The 17,931-nt window shown below is 43.9% G+C and overlaps 1 protein-coding gene across 9 annotated transcripts in view; it reads left to right on the top strand.

Moving 5' to 3' along the window:
• The window catches only part of FANCL (FA complementation group L), a 74,207-nt gene that overhangs the window by 39,687 nt on the left and 16,589 nt on the right, over positions 1-17,931 (top strand). For all 9 annotated transcript variants that reach the window (XM_085887567.1, XM_085887572.1, XM_085887565.1 and 6 more), the window contains 5 exons: positions 2,698-2,848; positions 8,961-9,044; positions 9,215-9,260; positions 9,349-9,430; positions 14,032-14,148. In XM_085887567.1, the coding sequence (XP_085743693.1) occupies positions 2,698-2,848; positions 8,961-9,044; positions 9,215-9,260; positions 9,349-9,430; positions 14,032-14,148 (480 nt within the window). The remainder of the gene's footprint in view (positions 1-2,697; positions 2,849-8,960; positions 9,045-9,214; positions 9,261-9,348; positions 9,431-14,031; positions 14,149-17,931) is intronic.

Genomic DNA, 17,931 nt, shown 5'->3' with positions numbered 1-17,931 from the left:
AGCAATGAATGTTCAGGTGAAATAAAATAAAAAAATTCCCCAAATATCACTTTCATTTGCATTGGTTTTTTTGTTGTTGTTGTTGTTACATTTTTGACAGGATGATCCCCAAAATGCATATTTTTACATCAATTTTTCAAATTTTTCCCGGGAGCATGCCCCCAAGCCCCCCCCCCCCCGAGTAAGGAGTAATTTTGCTCATTACTTTCCTTTTTTGAAAAGTTCTGCAGTTTCACCCGTGCATCACTTTCTTTGAGCGATGTATAGACAACAGCCTGTCATCCTTCTGAGGTCAGTGAAATGAGTACCAGTTCTAGTGTGTGTACTGGTAGAGGGGCACTGCATCAGCGACACAGTCGTGCTTCAAGAAATGATAGCTACCCTGGCAGCTAAGCTGCCATACGACCACCACCACCAATCACTCCCGAAAATAAAAACTACCCAGGTTACATAAATGAAGCAATCACATGCGTACTGCTTTTGTGAATATATAATACATCGCGGTTATATTACTCTGATATATAATTCCAATTGCACCCCCACCTTTCCCCAAAATGAAGAAAATGCCAAGATGGGCGAAAAAAAAAAATCCTCAAAACTTGATGGAATCAAACTAAACTTGCACAGGCACCTAAGTCAAATCCTCTTGGAGGAGTACATGAAATGTACAACGTACTTTACCCCCATTATATATACGAGAAGCACCCTCTCCCAATGGGAGCAGCGAGAGGGAATAATGTTATTATCCTTATTCAAACATGTAATCTAAAATACCACTCCCTGCATAAATCAAAACAACTCACTGCACTGGAAAACGTGGGGACGGGAATACGACCGTATACGGTAAAGGTTGGGGACTTGTAGTACCCTCTCCCACCTGGAGCGTTGCAAGACGATACACATTTACATACATAATTTGCATCCCTCTTCCTCCCTCTACCCACCCCCCCCAAGACCACCAACAAAGATAAAAACACCCCCATTCACTAATTGCGGTCATGCTGATCTTCTGTAGCAAGTCTGGATGTCATCAACCCAGAACTGTAGGAGGAGTGGCGTGACACACACACACACACACACACACACACACACACACACACACACACACACACACACACACACACACACACACACACACACACACACACACACACACACACTGGTCCATTGAATTATGGTAAGGAAGACTAGAAGGGGTACTTGGCTTTGCCCTGTCTATTTTTTGTGGGGGCCTCAAACACTTTCCAACACCCACTAAGTAATGAGGTCAGGGATCATTTAATATTACCTTTCACGTAGTTACAAAGGCTTCGGCACTATAGAGCAATTTTAAAATAAATCCAACTTTTTTTTTTTTCAAAAACATTTGTTTTGCCTAAAACACTCTGCGCAGCACTCACTCCATCCATCCATCCATCCATCCATCCATCCATCCATTGGGACCATACTCTGTGCAGAGCGTTGGTGCTACCTAAGCAGTCTCCTTGGCTATTGGACACAATCCTGGATGGTTCGCCACCTCGACACAGGATACCAGCAAGCTGGCACTCATTTTGCCAACCTCGGAAGGATGACAAGCCGATCCAACCCCACCTGGTATTAATTCAACAGCCGAGCAGGATTTGAACTCAGGATCCTAGGATCTCAAGCCCAACCCTCTAACCATTAAGCCAACACCAGGCATACTCAGTGATGAATCTCTAAAAGTTTGACGAAGATCCGTTCAGCCATCTCTGGGGAAAAATGGTGATCCACACACATAAACACAAACTGCTCTCTTATAGTAATAGTACAGATTACTTTGTATGTGAGTTCTGCTTGTAATCATGAGCGCGTGCGATGAACAACGGCCTGGCCGACCTGTGTCCACTATCACAAAGGACTCATCTATCTCATGAATCCTTTTCAAAAGTGTTCACACCATTTGTACACATTATTCCACGACATACAGTTTGTACTTTTCAATAGACTGGTGTTGTCGCAGTGGTTAGGGCAGCGGCTTGGGATCCAAAAGGTCCTGAGTTCAAGCCCCGTTGGGCCACTGAATTAATACACCAAGGGGTTGACTCAGCCCGTCATCCTTCCGAGGTCAGCAAAGTGAGTACCAGTGTACTGGGCCGGTGTATACCGCGGTTAAAATAGGTGTACCATATCCCTGTGTCCTAAGAGGCGAGCAGGGTTGCGTCAGGAAGGGCATCCGGCGTAAAACATGTGCCAAATCACTATGCAGATTATACAGATGATCCGCTGTGGCGACCCCTAACGGGAGCAGCCGAAAGAAGAAGAAGAAGAAGATACAGTTTGTACTTTCCATGCATATTGTGGAGTCATTTTCCTAAGGATGTTGCACGGTTTATCACCTTCAAGCAAAAACATGATGACTCCTCCCTGCTCCGTAACAGTGCACTCTTGTAGTTTGGACGCCATCTTTATGGCATGATAACCAGTGCCACACACGGGCAAGTCGGATACTACTTGGTCAACAAATGACTCACAGTTGGCTCTGTAAAATTGCACGTAGTACAATATTGAATTACACACATGCACTCATCATTAGTGACAGCAAAACAAGCTCTTTATTGACTTACCTTCGCACTTTGCAATGCTTTACCTGCATATTCATGCATTTGCTCTTCATGAAGGGATTATACAGTACCAAAGTTTTTGAGCACAATGTTTTATTTCATTTTTTTATAGGGCTCACTGGAGAGCGTACTTGCCCAAGCATCAGCTGCTATGGATGCCTTGACTGCCTTTTGGGATGAAATGGATGAGATCGATAAAAGCACATGGGTGCTGGAACCTGAACGTCCTACAAGGGGCGACACCATCCGCCGCCTTGCCCTTGGTATTTAAAAATTGAGCTTGCCATACACTCTTCAAGTGTAGCTGATCTCATGGGGTAACATGGATGGTACATAGTTATGATTTTTTAACCCACTATCCTTCATCCTCCCAAGCACCCAGCAAGGGAGAGCTGTGGGCACACATTGGCCCATGCAGTGAAAAGTTTGAGTTTAAAAAGTAAAAAAAAGTTGTGTCTTTTTTCAACTTTAAAATTAAATAAAAAAATAAAGAGTGCCTCCAGGCATAAAAAAATATTCAACTTTAAAAGTAAATAAATAAATAAAAATAAAGAGTGCCTCCAGGCATGACAGAGGACACCTTGATGTCACTACCATTGCAATGGCTAAATGCTTCATTATTTAAATGCATTGACCAAGATTTTGGATTGTTCTGAGTTAATAACTTCAAGGGAAGATTGGGTTAACACCGAGCTGATCCTTTTATGACTTAAGGAATGTCTATCATGCCGGGGTTAGACATTTCCGGGGTTAAACACCACAAATTGACTTGATTCTAAGCAGTTTAATTATTTGTGCCGTGCTCATGTGGTACGGTATGCAAAGCAGAATTGGAACAGCATGTACAGTACAGTAAGTCCTCGCTAACCGGAAGTTCGCATATCGTAGTTTCGATTATTCGTAATTTAGTTTTAATGACTAATTTTTCAATTATCGCAAACATTTTATGCCTATCGTAATGTCATTGCAAGGAAAATAGCAAAAAAAAGTTTCAAACTGCCTGCAAAAAACAACAATCACACAGGATGCGCATAAACACACTTTCACTTTACTGCGCATGTACTGTATGCTGTACTGTACGTATTCGCTTCACGCTCGCCTGCATACCTTCCAGTATGAATCCCAAGCGACCCGCAAGTCTTTTGCCGAGCACACCTCGTTTCAAGAGACAACGAAAGGCTGTCACATTGAAGGTGAAATTGGATATAATTAAAAGACATGAACGAGGTGAAGGGACAACGGAAATCGGCCGCGCGCAGCAATCGCTGCATCGACTGTACATTCGATCGTTCAAAGTTCGGCAAAGATAAAGAAAATATCACAGATTGCGACCAGTTCGAGTGCAACGACACTAACGAGAATGAGAGATGGTGCCATGCACAACATGGAGCGTTTATTATGTGTGTGGATAGAAGATCAAACTAAACGTCGCATGCCTTTATCTCTTGCTGTGATACAAGAAAAAGCGCGTAGTTTGTGGAACGATTTAAAGAAGAAACAGGAAGCTGAAGGAAAGGGTGAAGGCGCAGAGACCTTCACAGCTAGCCGAGGCTGGTTCATGAGGTTTTGTCATCTTGCCAACCTCCACAACCTGAAGTGTAGCGGTGAGGCAGCAAGTGCGGACCATGCTGCCGCATCAGAGTTTCCAGCAAAGTTGAAGAAGATGATTGAGGAGGGGGGTTACTCACCGAAGCAAGTCTACAATATTGACGAAACCGGATTGTTTTGGAAAAGAATGCCCTCCCGTACATACATCGCACGAGAAGAAAAGACTGCTCCAGGGTTTAAAGCAGCAAAGGACAGGCTGACCTTATTACTCGGTGGAAATGCAGAAGGGGATGTAAAACTCAAGCCGCTTCTTGTTTACATTTCTGAAAACCCACGAGCGCTAAAGGGTTGCCTCAAGCCACAACTTCCCGTAATATGGCGGTCAAATACAAAGGCTTGGATGACTGGGGCATTGACCCACGATTACGTGATCAATTACTTCTCCAATCATGTTGAGAAGTACTCCAAGGAGAACAACATTGACAACAAATCTTTGCTGCTTGTAGACAATGCTCCTGCCCATCCTCAGCAAATGGAAGACTGGTGTGAAAACGTGCAGGTAGTATTTTTACCACCAAATACTACCTCACTTTTACAGCCTATGGATCAGGGAGTTATTGCTGCTTTTAAAGCATATTATGTTAAGCATACCGTGCTGCAGCTTATCAAAAAAACTGATAAGGACAAGCTATCAATCAAGGAGTTTTGGCGAACATACAACATAAAAATGGCTTTGGAAAACATTAAGGATTCATGGGCGGAGGTGAGTGCCTCCACAATGAACGCTGTGTGGAAGAAAGTGTGGCCTGAGTGTGTCCACAATTTCACGGGGTTTGCTGATGTTCCGTTGATTACAAGTCAAATTGTAGACCTGGCGCAGGAGGCTGGGTTTGAAGAGGTTGTCGAAGAGGACGTGGATGACTTACTGGAGTCTCATGCAGAACCCTTAAGCAATGAAGATCTTATGGAGTTGGAACAGCAGTGGGCTCTTGAGGAAGAAGAAGATGCTGTGACACCTTCATCCAAGCATCTCACCATGAAAAACCTCAGCCAAATCCTCAGCTCGTTTGAAAATGCCATAGAATTTGTTATCGAGCAAGATCCAAATCTTAAAAGGAGCACTGATTTTAGCCGTGTTGTTAATGATGCCCTTTGTTGCTACAAGGAACTTTATGCAGCAAAGAAAAAGAAAGCCATCCAGCCCACTCTCCATGCATTTTTCAAGCCAAAAGATGCAGCACCAACTCCATCCACCATCCAGGATGCTCCTTCAACCAGCTGCCAAGAGACCGTTCCCACTGGTGAAGAAAGTGACAGCACAGTGTCAAGTGAAGAGGGGGACGATTCTGCCATTCCGCAAGTGTGACTTGTCCACCGCAATCAACTCCGTTCCTCCAGCCTCGGGGTAAGTCGCCACTACTCGAGGAGTGTGTTTTGTTTATTTGTGTTTATGTCCAAAAAATTTCGAGCCAAAAACACATCCCCCCTTTAACACATTGGTTTCTATGGGAAAATATGTTTTGTTGAACACAGTTTCGCTTATCATAAGGTTTTCCAGGAACGCAACCCTTGCGAAAAGCGAGGACTTACTGTACTTGTCTTTATATAAAGGCTCCATTTTCTGGACTTGCATTTGGTTGTTAAAAAAAAAAATTGTAAAATAGTGTCACAATCCGATTACCTATCCTCAAATCTAATAATTGGCAAAATGTAAAGTTATCGGTATTTGGAGGGTTAATAAAATTGGTCAGGAATTTGATTTGCGGTCAGTGGCCGGTCATAGGCAAATTGGCAGTGAACATTTTAAAAAGAGCTGTGTCGGTGTCACAGCATTGTTTGTGTTTCCCTTTGGCGATTTATATATAACTATAATCTATAATTATAGTTTCAGTTTTGCAAATATAACTATAATCATGTGATCCCCTTTTATGAGCAAAGGTGGACGGAGGTTGTTTTCACCCCTGTTTGTTTGTTTGTGAGCAGGATATCTCAAAAAGTTAGGGATGTATTTGGATAAAACTTGGTGGACAGGTTGGGTGTGTGACAAGGAGGAATCGATTAGATTTTGATGAAGATCCGGTTCCGGATGTGAGATTTTTAAAGTGATTCTTCACAATTAAGAGGTCGGGCCAAAAACGACATGTAACATGATATTTCAAACAGTTGTGGATGGGTTATGACAAAATCTGGTGGATGAGTTTGGGGAGGTGACAAAAAAACAAGCTGATTAGATTTTGGTTCAGGTTACAGATCCAGCCTATCAGTGGGGTACAAAACGTGAACTGTTCGGCCTGGTGGAGGTGTGCGCTTTACCGAGTGCCATTGTAGTTTAAATCTATAATCGATTTTTCACAGATGTGTAATGAGCATACAGATCGATTCATCGAAGTCTCACTCCTCGTTCTCCCTTGTCTTCCTGCTTTGCCGTGTTATCACCTCTGTAGCTCCTCCAGGCCACACTGGAAATGATGATGCTATTGGATGATTAGGAAGCACCTATGTTACGTTATATAGGTATGAAAGTATAGACAACATTGTCTGGACTCAAAGGGTAAAAGCCAAACTTCATCGATGAGTTAATGTGTGTGGGAGGCAATACGATGAAGTACAAGTCGAAATATTCATATCACAATTCAGAGCCAAGAAAATTATTACCCCACACACGTGAAGTGAAAAGCGGGATTAAGCAATTGGTTCATGTTCGTCCTTACGTCTGTCTTTTCAGTTTATGATCGAAGAACAACTTATTTAAATCAAACGTTTTATTTTCAGCATGAATCGGAACATGAATAGGAAGACAAGATTTTAGTTTATTATTACTTTGTCTCTTAATTTAACCCGACCCCACTTGCGCAGAGGAGCGAGATAATATTTTCACTCTGTCTGCCTTCCTGGCAGTTAAACAAAACTGAATATCATTCCAAACACGAAATTTACTGTTTTTGAGGATGTCATTAAGGACACAAACAACTGTTATGAATAATTAATGTCACGTGTTAGATAGGTTGATGTAATCAACACTGGGTAAATGATGGTAAAACCCGGAATTTTTTTATTTATACGCCTTTAAACCTTTATTTAAATTGAATTGTACATTTGAAGACTATAGAAAACAAATGGCCTTCATAATACTTCCAAGAACCATGATATATGGCATGTGTGTCGGGGTAAAGAAAAGGGCACCAATATGGCTATGTATGATGCGGATTGACGCTGCGTTCAATGGTGATCAATAAAGCCCCATTCCTAGATTGTGACTCAGTCTTCTTACGTATTAGTGTACAAGGGTGGTTGGTGTATAAGACTGCTTCTGGAGCGCAAAAACTTCCGGATTATTTTTAACGATCTTTAAAATTATTATTTTATTAAAATTTAAGTTCAGGAAGGAGGGCCTTGCCATTCAGGGGTTTCCCCTTCATGGATTCACTCTATTGTGATGAATTTATTGAGGCTATTCTCGGGTTGGAGAACTATTTTCGACATTTATTCACATAATTAATATGGGCTGTCAAGTCAATAACCCCCTCAAAATCTCCAACATCATCATCTCCATCAACTCCTCTTTATCATCACCATCATCAACATCACCGTTACATTATTGGATCAAGTTTATCATTATTATTATTATTATTATTATTATTATTATTAAAGGTAAGTTTCATGATCTTAGTAACTCAAGTAAATAAACTTTATTTTACATTCTTCATGCAGGAAAATAAGCCTGGTGTTGGCTTAATGGTTAATGTGGCTGGCTTAAGATATTAGGGTCTTGAGTTTGAGTTTTCACCTGTTCTCATCCTTCCGAGGTCAGCAAAATGAGTACTGGCTTGCTGAAAATAGGGGGCACTGCATCAGGGGCACAGCCATGCTCACAGCATTGATGCAACTAGCAGCCACAGGTTGCACACAAACTAATAATAACTCAATAAAATATACTTTATTTTATGTTCTTACGACAGGAAAATGATACGATATTTACGTTCTTAATAACTTTTATTCATGAAAATAAATATCATAAAAACAATGTAATGTACAAACATGTTAATTAAGGGTACAGTTTGGGCAATTTTTAAAGTTGAAGTCCCTAACCCTATTTCCCCCATTACCCCCTAAGTTTGCGGATGTGCGGTTCACGGGGATTTTCAAGAACGTAACCCCTGCAAACGGCAATGCCCTCCTGCATATACTTGAACATTGTGTGGGGTATCGTGTTCTATGAACCCTGTAATAGTTCGTTTTGATATGCTGCAAATATAACTAGAATGCAAGTCAAGAGACCTGCATTGTGATGCTTTAAAAGGCAGTGTATAATCGGAAATGCTGTTTGATAGGGTGATGTGAATAAAATGGAAATGTTGCAAAACATAAAAGTATTGAATATAGCTAGCATTTAATCGATATGAGAAACGCGATTGCATGAGACTCACCATTATTACAAGTAAAGAATAAGATGAAGGAGGAAGAGCTTTTAATTTCAATGTAAATTGAAACCAGCCCATCGATCCTCACCTTACTCAACTATATCATACTGTTTGCAAATTGGGCTTGATTAGTGGTATTCCCTCGCGGGAAATTGTTGATGGACGCAGGGACAGATGGATGGACGCTGGCATGCCGAGACCAAGCTCCTTTTGTATTATAAAAGATGTGGCAAGAAATTATAGATGTGGCCATATAATTATAGACTATATGTTATAGATGTGGCTAAAACTTTTGCACACATTCAAAGTGGCCCTCAGAAGTTTCTCTTTACTTTGTCTTTTTGTTTTTGATTTGATCATTAAGAACGCTTTCGTTTTCGTCTTTATCTTCTTTTCTTGACAAAAGGCAACAATGCATCCTTGCATATGGAGGTCGATCCACGACACCCACGGATGTTTCCAGAATGCCGGCTGCTTGGACCCGAACCGGGTGAGGCCATCGGTCGGAGGGGATTGTCGGTATAAGGAGACTAGTTTCAGCCACTGGAACCATAAGCAAAAATGTCAGTTTTGTTTGAAGTGTAGAGTTCAGTTCCATTCATGGAATGTCAACCGGCTTGAGTGATTTTTCTTTTGTTTTTAACTGTTGCTTTATTGCAGTGGTGACCCCGCTGAAAAACAAACTCAATGCAAAGATGTACGAGTGGTGAGTTGAGCTTTTTCTCAATGTTTTCTTCATGTGTCTCAACTTGTGCTGCAAGTGTGTTTGTGACTTGTCTTTGTTTACAATCCAGGGAACCACAGCTGAGCATTCTGCAGAATCTGAAGAGCATTCTGGGAATTGAATTCCCATCCCCCACCTCCCATAGCAAGTCGGTGAGTTTGTTTTTATGAACTCAGATGGTTACATTTTCACTGACTCCAACTGTGACTAAACTATCAATGACCTTTTGCACCTGCTACTAGAGTACTAGACCATAAACCCTGCAGTATGTAGTCACTCGATCATGATGCCACTTGCCATTCACAAAACATTTTAGGAAGAGAAATCTCCTTGATTACATGAACCCCCAGCAAACTGCGATCAACCGGTCATGAATCTCATTATGGTGAGCTCCGCGATCTCCAAGTTTTGTAACAAATGGAATTTTTGGTCGACACTTGCGTTTTTCAGGTCAGGTCAGTTTGATTGTGTCAGGTCAGGGCAGATTATATCTGTGACCTGCTCCAGGTACCATGCAAACCTGCACGAACCTGTTTCATGGTCGGGTTGTCGGCAACTCAACCGTCTCCCCCACCAGGTTTTTATCATGAGGAGGGCGTATGGATATGGACACCCAGCAGAATTAAAAACAAAACCTGTCAAAGGGCGGAGGAGCTCCTTGTGAGCTAACGGCCATCCATATCTAGTGCCCAACTGTGTCTGTGGACATCCTCCTGCAGTTGGGTTACTTTTTCTAAGGAGGTTAGTGGCAGGATTTGCACTGCGGCCACCGTAAAACACTTAATTCTGCAAAACACAAAGAAAACTGAAAACCCACTCTGTGGGAGTACCTCCCGTGCTGCTGCCCTTAGCAGGGCAGCTCACCGGATGACGGGATTGAGGCAAAGCTTTCGGGACCCCCATTCCTTGATGATAAGAGGAAAAGCACGGGGTAAACATCCAGGATCAGATTGCGGTGGTGTGTGGCAGAGTGAAACTGAGGTGTTGTCCACCAGACGGCAGTCTCCTTGGGTTAACCTGAAGCAGTCCCTTCAGGTGGGTGCCTGGAATGTCCTATCCCGAACAGAGGATGATCACCTGTCTGTTATCATCTGAGCTCAAGCATTTGAACATCGGTATTGCAGCACTCTCTGAGGTTCGGAGACCGGATAGTGGCGAGATCATAGCGGGTGGTTACACCTACAATTGGTCTGGTCAATCTGATGGTTACCAAGCCCAAGGAGTTGCTGTTGCTGTGTTCAATATAAGCTTACTCCCATGATAATTGATGTAACACTAGTCAATGAGTGTATTATGAGACTAAGTGTTCATCACCCCTTGGGTGTCGTTTCCCTGGTCTCTATATATGCCCTGACTGAGGCGAGTGATCTCACCTTGAAGGACGCATTCTATGCTGTGTTCGAATCTGTTGTTGAACAGTGCCCCAGGTGAGGTACTCTTCTAGTCTTGGGGGATTTTATTGCATCAATTCGCACTGACAGGGATGGTTATTAGACCTGTGTTGGTCCCCATGGGTCTGGAAATGTGAACCAGAAGAGGACTAAGTTCCTTGACTTTGCAAGAAGTCATGGACTTAGGGTGGCTAGTTCATGGTTTCAACACCCACAGGCTCATTGCTCGACTTAGTATTCTATTGTGGTGGTGCAGCAAAGGAGATTGACCAGGTGCTTGTTGATGGTCGCTGGAGGATGATCCAGAACTGCAGAGTTTATCGGAGAGCTCAGTTCCTCAATACCGACCACGGTATACCGACCACAATACCGACCACCGACCTTGTTGTAGCAACTCTGAAGTTGCAGCTTAAATCCAAGAGAATGGTACCATTCCAGCCAACACTGGATGTTGGCAAGCTCAAGGATGAGAGGGTAGCTGAGGAGTTTGCAAACAGGCTGATTGGGGATTTGGGAGGTCTGAGTGCTTTTGGAAATCCTGCAACATTGTGGAGTGCCTTCAAGAACCACATCCTTGATGATGCTGGTGGATGTTTTGTAACTCACTGGAGAGCGAAGAAGAATATTGTCGCTCAAGGGACATTGGATACCATGAATCAAAGTCGCATGGCCAGGCTTAATGGCAGAGCTGAGCTGTTCAGGGAGTTGAGGCGTAAAACTGTACATGCGCTGAGGGAAGACAAAGGAGCCTTATGTGCAAGGAATCTGTGAGGGAGTAGAGCATCACCTGTGGTTAAGTGATTCTCATCCTGCTTCTAGGGGAATTCACGCATTGCATTCCTCCAAGCCCATCCCGCGTTGTACTGCTGTTAGAGCGGAGGGTAGTGGCTCCAAAACAAGACTCAGAAGTGAAGGAACGCTGGGCCGGTTATGTTGAGCGGCTGTACCAGGCTGACCCACCAGCTGTTAATTTAGATGTCAGGGGTGTTATTATCCCTCTTCCTGACCCTCCAATCAACTGCGGTCCACCTTCGTTTGTGGAAACAGGCTGCAGTGAACCGGTTGAAATGGGGTAAAGCTCCTGGGATCTGTGGCATCGATGCTGATCTTCTCAAGGCTGGTGGAAATTCTGTACTGATGTCGGTACATGCAGTTCTGTGCTCTGCCTGGAACACAGGCATCATCCCAACTGACTCGAAGAAGGGCCTTGTTGTCGGTCTCTGGAAAGGGAAGGGTGATCGCCAGGATTGCAACAACTACCAAGGGGTGATGCTTCTCTCATTGCCCGGCAAGGTCTTTGCTCGGATAATTCTTGATAGGGTTCACCACCATCTGCTTGAGCACCAGCGTCCAAAGCAGTCAGGCTTTACACCAAAGAGGTCAATGATTGACCGTATCCTTGCTCTTCGGGTTCTCGCAGAATGCAGACAAGAGTTTCGGCAGGGGCTGCTTGCAGCCTATGTTGATCTCTGTAAAGCGTGTGATTCAGTGAATTGCGATGCCCTCTGGAGGATTCTTGGTCTTCGTGGGGTGCCACCAAAACTGATCAATCTGATGTCTGAACTATACTCTGGTATTGAGATTGCTGTGTGATGTGATGATACCATCTCTGACTTATTTCCAGTTGTTACAGGAGTTCATTAGGGTTGTGTACTGGCCCCCACACTTTTCAGCACTTGTATGGACTGGATTCTGGGGAGGATGTCTGAGAGAGCAAGCTGCGGTGCATCGTTTGGGAATGTCAAGATCTCTGACCTTGATTTCACAGATGATGCAGTCATCTTTGTGGAGACTGGATATCCTTTTGGGGCCCCTCGAGATGCTGAATGAGGAGTCGGAGCTGCTGGAATTACGGGTTTCCTGTGTCAAAACTAAGATCCAGGCTTTCAATGACATATTAGATGCTGCGATCCTGTCTGTACCTGTTTGTAGTGAGGATGTTGAGGTCACGGAGGGATTCACGTTTCTGCTGGCTGTGAGTTAGAGGTCAATCGACGTCTGTGTCAGGCCTGTGGAGTCATAGATTCACTGGATCATGGGGTGTGGTGCTGTCGGTACCTGTGCGGGAGGACGAAAGTCTGAGTCTTCAGGTCCTTGGTGCTTCCAGTCTTGCTCTGTGGATGTGAGATTTGGACTCTGACCAGGGATCTGAGACGGAGACTTAATTTCTTTGGTACCAGGTCTCTTCGGCGAATCCTTGACTATCACTAGTCAGACTTTGTCACAACGAGCGGTTGCTGAGAGAGACTCAAATGAGATTTGTTACCTGCATAGTCCGTCAGCGTCAGCTGCTGTTGTATGGACACATGGCTTATTTTCCTGACGCTGTTCCTGTTCACCAGATTCTCTCAGCGAGGGAGACTCGTGAGTGGAGTAGGCCAATGGGCCAGACATCTGCCTGGGGAATGGCCAGACGGAGGCCAATGGAGTGCGGAAAGTGGACGCAGCCACACACTGCTCCGCCGCATGCTCCCACACCTGACTTACATTTTCCTGAACAAATTCAAATTCGACATACAGTGATGGATCTAATGCTCCTGCTCGAGTTTGTACAGAAATGGCATGCAGGACAATGATGTTAATACACATCAATGGACTTTACATGAATTACAAGGACATTGGTGGACAAGACAATATAGTGAAGAGTGAAATTTAGAAGAAAAAAAAATTCCTTCTAAAAATTCTCGAAATCTGGTGATGTTTGAACTTTTTTTTTTCTTTTTTGGTGATTCCATGGAGACGTATCCTGCTCTGTGGTGCCTCTTTAAGGTAGGGGTGGGAGGTGTCCCTTGTATTGGTTGCCTGTTACCTTGTGTTGGTAACATGCAGTATATCTGAGTACGCCATCCAGAACTTTATGTTGGACTCAAATCGCATGGTGCAAATTTTTAAAGATTATGCCACTGTATCCTGTCTAAATTCTAAATCTCTGCCTCCAAGGTCTGCAGTATTACCTGTCCCAGGTCGTTACATCAGCAGTCTTTATATTACACTCAGGACGTGATGAGCGATGCTGAGAAATTGTTTATGTAACTGGAAATTGCCGGGTCATTGTAATTCGTTCACACCAAGGTTAAAGTGTTTCTGTTTTGCAAAGGTGCTCGGTTACTGTCATATTGACCAGGATATAAGTAATAAATAATAAATTAAGTGATGCAGATGTGTGATGTGATATGATGTGATTCAGTGATGCAGATGTGTGATGTGATGTGATGTGATTAAGTGATGCAGATACGAATTAAGTGATGCAGTGCCACTTTGACCTGACAATATGGCTGTGCCTATAAGACAGGTTTTGCTGTATCAATCAGCATGTGTGCACACACAAATCTGCTATATCCTTGTACGCTCTTCCTCGGCAGGATTTCAGCTTGGAGTGCGGTATTTGCTACATGTACCGACTTGACTCGTCATTGCCAGACCAGGTGTGCGACGATCCTCGGTGTGGTCAACCCTACCACCAGGCCTGCCTATACGAAGTGAGTACCAGTTTGTTGGTATGTTCTGCTTTCACAATGTGGCTCTGTTTAGCTACAAGTCCAAGGGTGAGGGAAGGCATTATTGGTATCTGAGAGTTGATTGAGAAGTAAAGTTTTTTTTTTTTTTTTTGTTTTTTTTTTTTTCCTGCAGCTCCAACTACAATATAATTGTCAATGTAAATTTAAGCTTAGAGATAGCGAAGCCTATTCCTGTTGTGTAGAGTTTAAACAATTGTATTCTTGGGACCTGTTAACAGTAAACTTTGACCCTTTACATAAGCACCAAACAACAAGGTTTATTTATGGACATTGTTTCAGCATGAGAACCAACCTTTTTCTTCTTTTTTTCTCTCTCCAAGCTTGAGGCTCATGGAAGAGCAAGGTGATGGAGGGTATGAACTGACAGTAGAGCAGTGGGGCAACTTTTGGACACAATAAGGAAGGGAATGAACAAGCAGGAAAAGAGGAGGGAGCAAACACTGTACTTACTGTAACCTGACGTTGGGATAGGCAGGATTAATGGAGCGATTCAACGGTGAGTAAGAATGTCGGGTGACCTGGGATGGAGGTGCACCGCCAGCTTGAAACCCTGGAGGTAAGAGTGGGAGAGGACAATCTCTCGATGGATACACATACTGGAGAATTGAGGAATAAAAGAGTTGAGATGTGCAGTCAACCTGGATTTTGGAGGTTTAACCAAGAGGGGGTTACCGGAAGAACACGTGCATCCTGGAGTTGGGTCGGGTCAAGGTTTGAGAGCAGAGGGAGTTAAATATGAGAGCAGCAGAACTTGTGCTTCAGCCTCATCGTGGGGGATTCTAAATCTCTGCCTCCTAGGACACATGGCAGAGTGTGTGTTCTTCGATTCTTCGATTCCACAAAGTCCAGGAGAGATAGATATGATGCTGGGGCCCTGGCTCATTGGGGAGAGTAGTACTCCATTGAGCAGACAGAGGCCTTCTACACTGAGTGGTTCGGATTTTTCAAGAAAAGACCGAGTAATGGAGGATGCCCAGTTTGCGGCTGGATTTGGAGGAAAGCGTGACTTTATGAGCAACCCAGGAAAGGTCATGGCTGCTGATGAGGCTTAGAAGTTCAAGATGGTGACCCTCTTCCAGTAGCTGATCATGGCAATATGTTGGTTAGTTTGACGATCTTTCCAGAGTGACAAGGTGATGCTGTGAGAATTTTCAGGATTGAAGGACATGTTCCTTTTTTCAGACCAGCATCCAATAATTTTCAGATCAGCAGAGAGATACAGCTGCAGTCTGTCTGTCAATGGGATGGAGACCATGTGGAGGTACTCGCGATTACCTTCAGAAAATGATTTTCGTTAGGCAGATCACCAATCTGAATGAAATTTGGCATACTTAAAGAATTTTAGACGCTGAGTCCAAATCCACTTGTTTCCACGTCGAGGATGTGACACAATTGGTCATTTTTGGCAATTAAAGATACACCGAACATTAAAGCACGATTTTGACACAAATGAAGAATCAAGGTTAGACTGATATGTAGGTCAAAGAAAACTCTTGTGAGGTCTTAAAATGATACAATATGTTTATACAGAGCCCTATTCACTGTTATTAAAGATGTTTATAATTAAAGGTCGTAAACCGAAGCAGTCACATATTTTTACCGGCCGAAAACGTCTGGACCGACCAGACAGGCCTTCGAGTTGACCAAGGCAACTTTTTGCTTAAAAGGCAGCCACACTGGCTATTAAAGGTAGTTACATTGACTATTAAAGACAGTTACAGCGCCTATTAAAGACAGTTACATTGGCTATAACGGATTAAATCAAAGACAAAGAGACTGCGCGACTCAGCCTGATGAAAAGTAGAACGCCACAAGGGGATTACTGTCTTAGAACTCCAGTATTTCTTGCTCTGAAGCGGTTGGTGAACTAGGCTCTTGACTGCTGCTATTACAAAACTCAAGTCCACTATTACATGTTAACCAACCTGAATACTACTGTGTAGTAGATCACCACAGCAAAAGCAGTGTGACACCCGCATTCACAGTTCGTCGTCTGAATCATCGTCAGTTCTGCTTTCATCATGCACAAGCATAACCCGTGCTCTGCGTGACATGTTGGGGTGGGTGTGTTTGAGAAAGGAACTGATGCAAAGTATCAGTAGTAATTTTACTTTAATGCAGTAAGTGGAATACGATTTCACTCTTTCAGAACCATTTTATTTACTTTTTTTTGTACCATGCACCTCATATGGTCTTTGAGATAATGTAAGCCGAATATCACGCTACTCGAGTGCAGAACAAAGTCGAAGATAGCGCGACACGAAACCACAAACTCAGAAATAATACATAAGATAAGTTCCATTTCTGCACGGGTCTGTTCATCGTTGGCGCAGTTTTGACACCCACAGCACTCTGTGCAGGACAGTCCTTTTGACCGGCAAGAACACTGGTTGGTCTCGCATTTCGTCTTCTTGCAATTGCATTTTGTCGCCTCTAACAGTTCCTTCGGCACTGGTGGTTTGGTCAGCCAGTGAACAATCAGTGCTCCGTTGCGTTCCACCCATCCGTGAAATGTAGGAGAAGGGGCTTCTGTAAACCTCTCAGTTGCGCGGTGGTGGATCGCAGACTGATCATTCACTCTTTTGCAATGCTGCATGCAGCATCAGATCGTCGCTTGTAGGCGGCAACTTCTGTTCTCCCAGCGACTGGCTGCAGAATAGCTTGTAGCGAGCCTCATCCACACTCTTCATGGTCGGCTGATTGTACATGGCGCAGACGAATTGTTCCAGGTCGTGAATGATATTCTGATCTCGCGTGAATTCTCGACCAATGCTCCCGAAACAGGTGATGAGATGGGGACTCTTCATCATCAAGTCAAATGGCCTTGTTTTGCCCTTACCGTGGAATGCACTGGTGGTATCACTCCCCGTGAAATTGTGCAAACCTATCAACGCATCGCAAACAGAACTTTCCAGGGCATTACTCAGCTTCCTAATGTCAACGATGATAATGTCCTTGGGACTTCCTGTGACCAGATGGAAATTTCTCTCCCGAATCGACTTCGAGTGAGCCAATGCCAACACAAACACATCGGTGTCGAAACTCTCTATGCGCACCGACTCTTCATTCGGTCCCGCGTGAGCGGCATGTAGCAGGAGCTTCGTGTCGGCTTCCTCATGGTCACATTCTAGTTCAGGTACTTACGACACAGTCATGACACCATTCGACGCCTTGATTTTCTCACATTTGCTGGCATGATTGACGTATAACAGCATGTCACCCAGTTTTGATGGAGAGATGTTTCTCGTCCACGATTCGACAATGAACTCTATCATCGCCTCCTTGTTGGCTCCGCTCAGGAGATAATTGGCCCACTGTTTTGGAAGGGCTTGATCACCTCCGTAGATGGTTCGCACCTGAAGATCGCCTGCCCTGCCCGCTTGTCTGGCGTGCTCCAGGCACTTGATGCTGATACTTGGGTAAGTATCAAACACCACGTCCAGTCTCGAAGATTGGTTATGTCGTGCTTTGGCCACTACGATGTGCAGCACCATCTCTTCCAGTTTGCCGAAAGTGTTCAGCAGTGAACCATCCTTTATCGCCTGAATAACGGCCATTCCATCCACAATTGTTGCACCTTGGATAGGCCGAGCGTCCACACGGCAATCGGGCCACAGTTTCAGTATATGGTTGCGGAGTTTGCCTTTGTCCGTCTTAGCAATCGAACCATCACCGGATGCCAGCGGGAAAGATATTGTTGTGGTTGACCAAATTCGCAAACCACCATTCAGGTCCCTTAGGTGA

Source organism: Eptatretus burgeri, chromosome 7 (assembly GCF_056783735.1).
Source record: "Eptatretus burgeri isolate ZD-2024b chromosome 7, Ebu_testis_v1, whole genome shotgun sequence".
Taxonomy (NCBI): Eukaryota; Metazoa; Chordata; class Myxini; order Myxiniformes; family Myxinidae; genus Eptatretus; species Eptatretus burgeri.
This window is presented reverse-complemented; position numbering and strand designations above follow the sequence as displayed.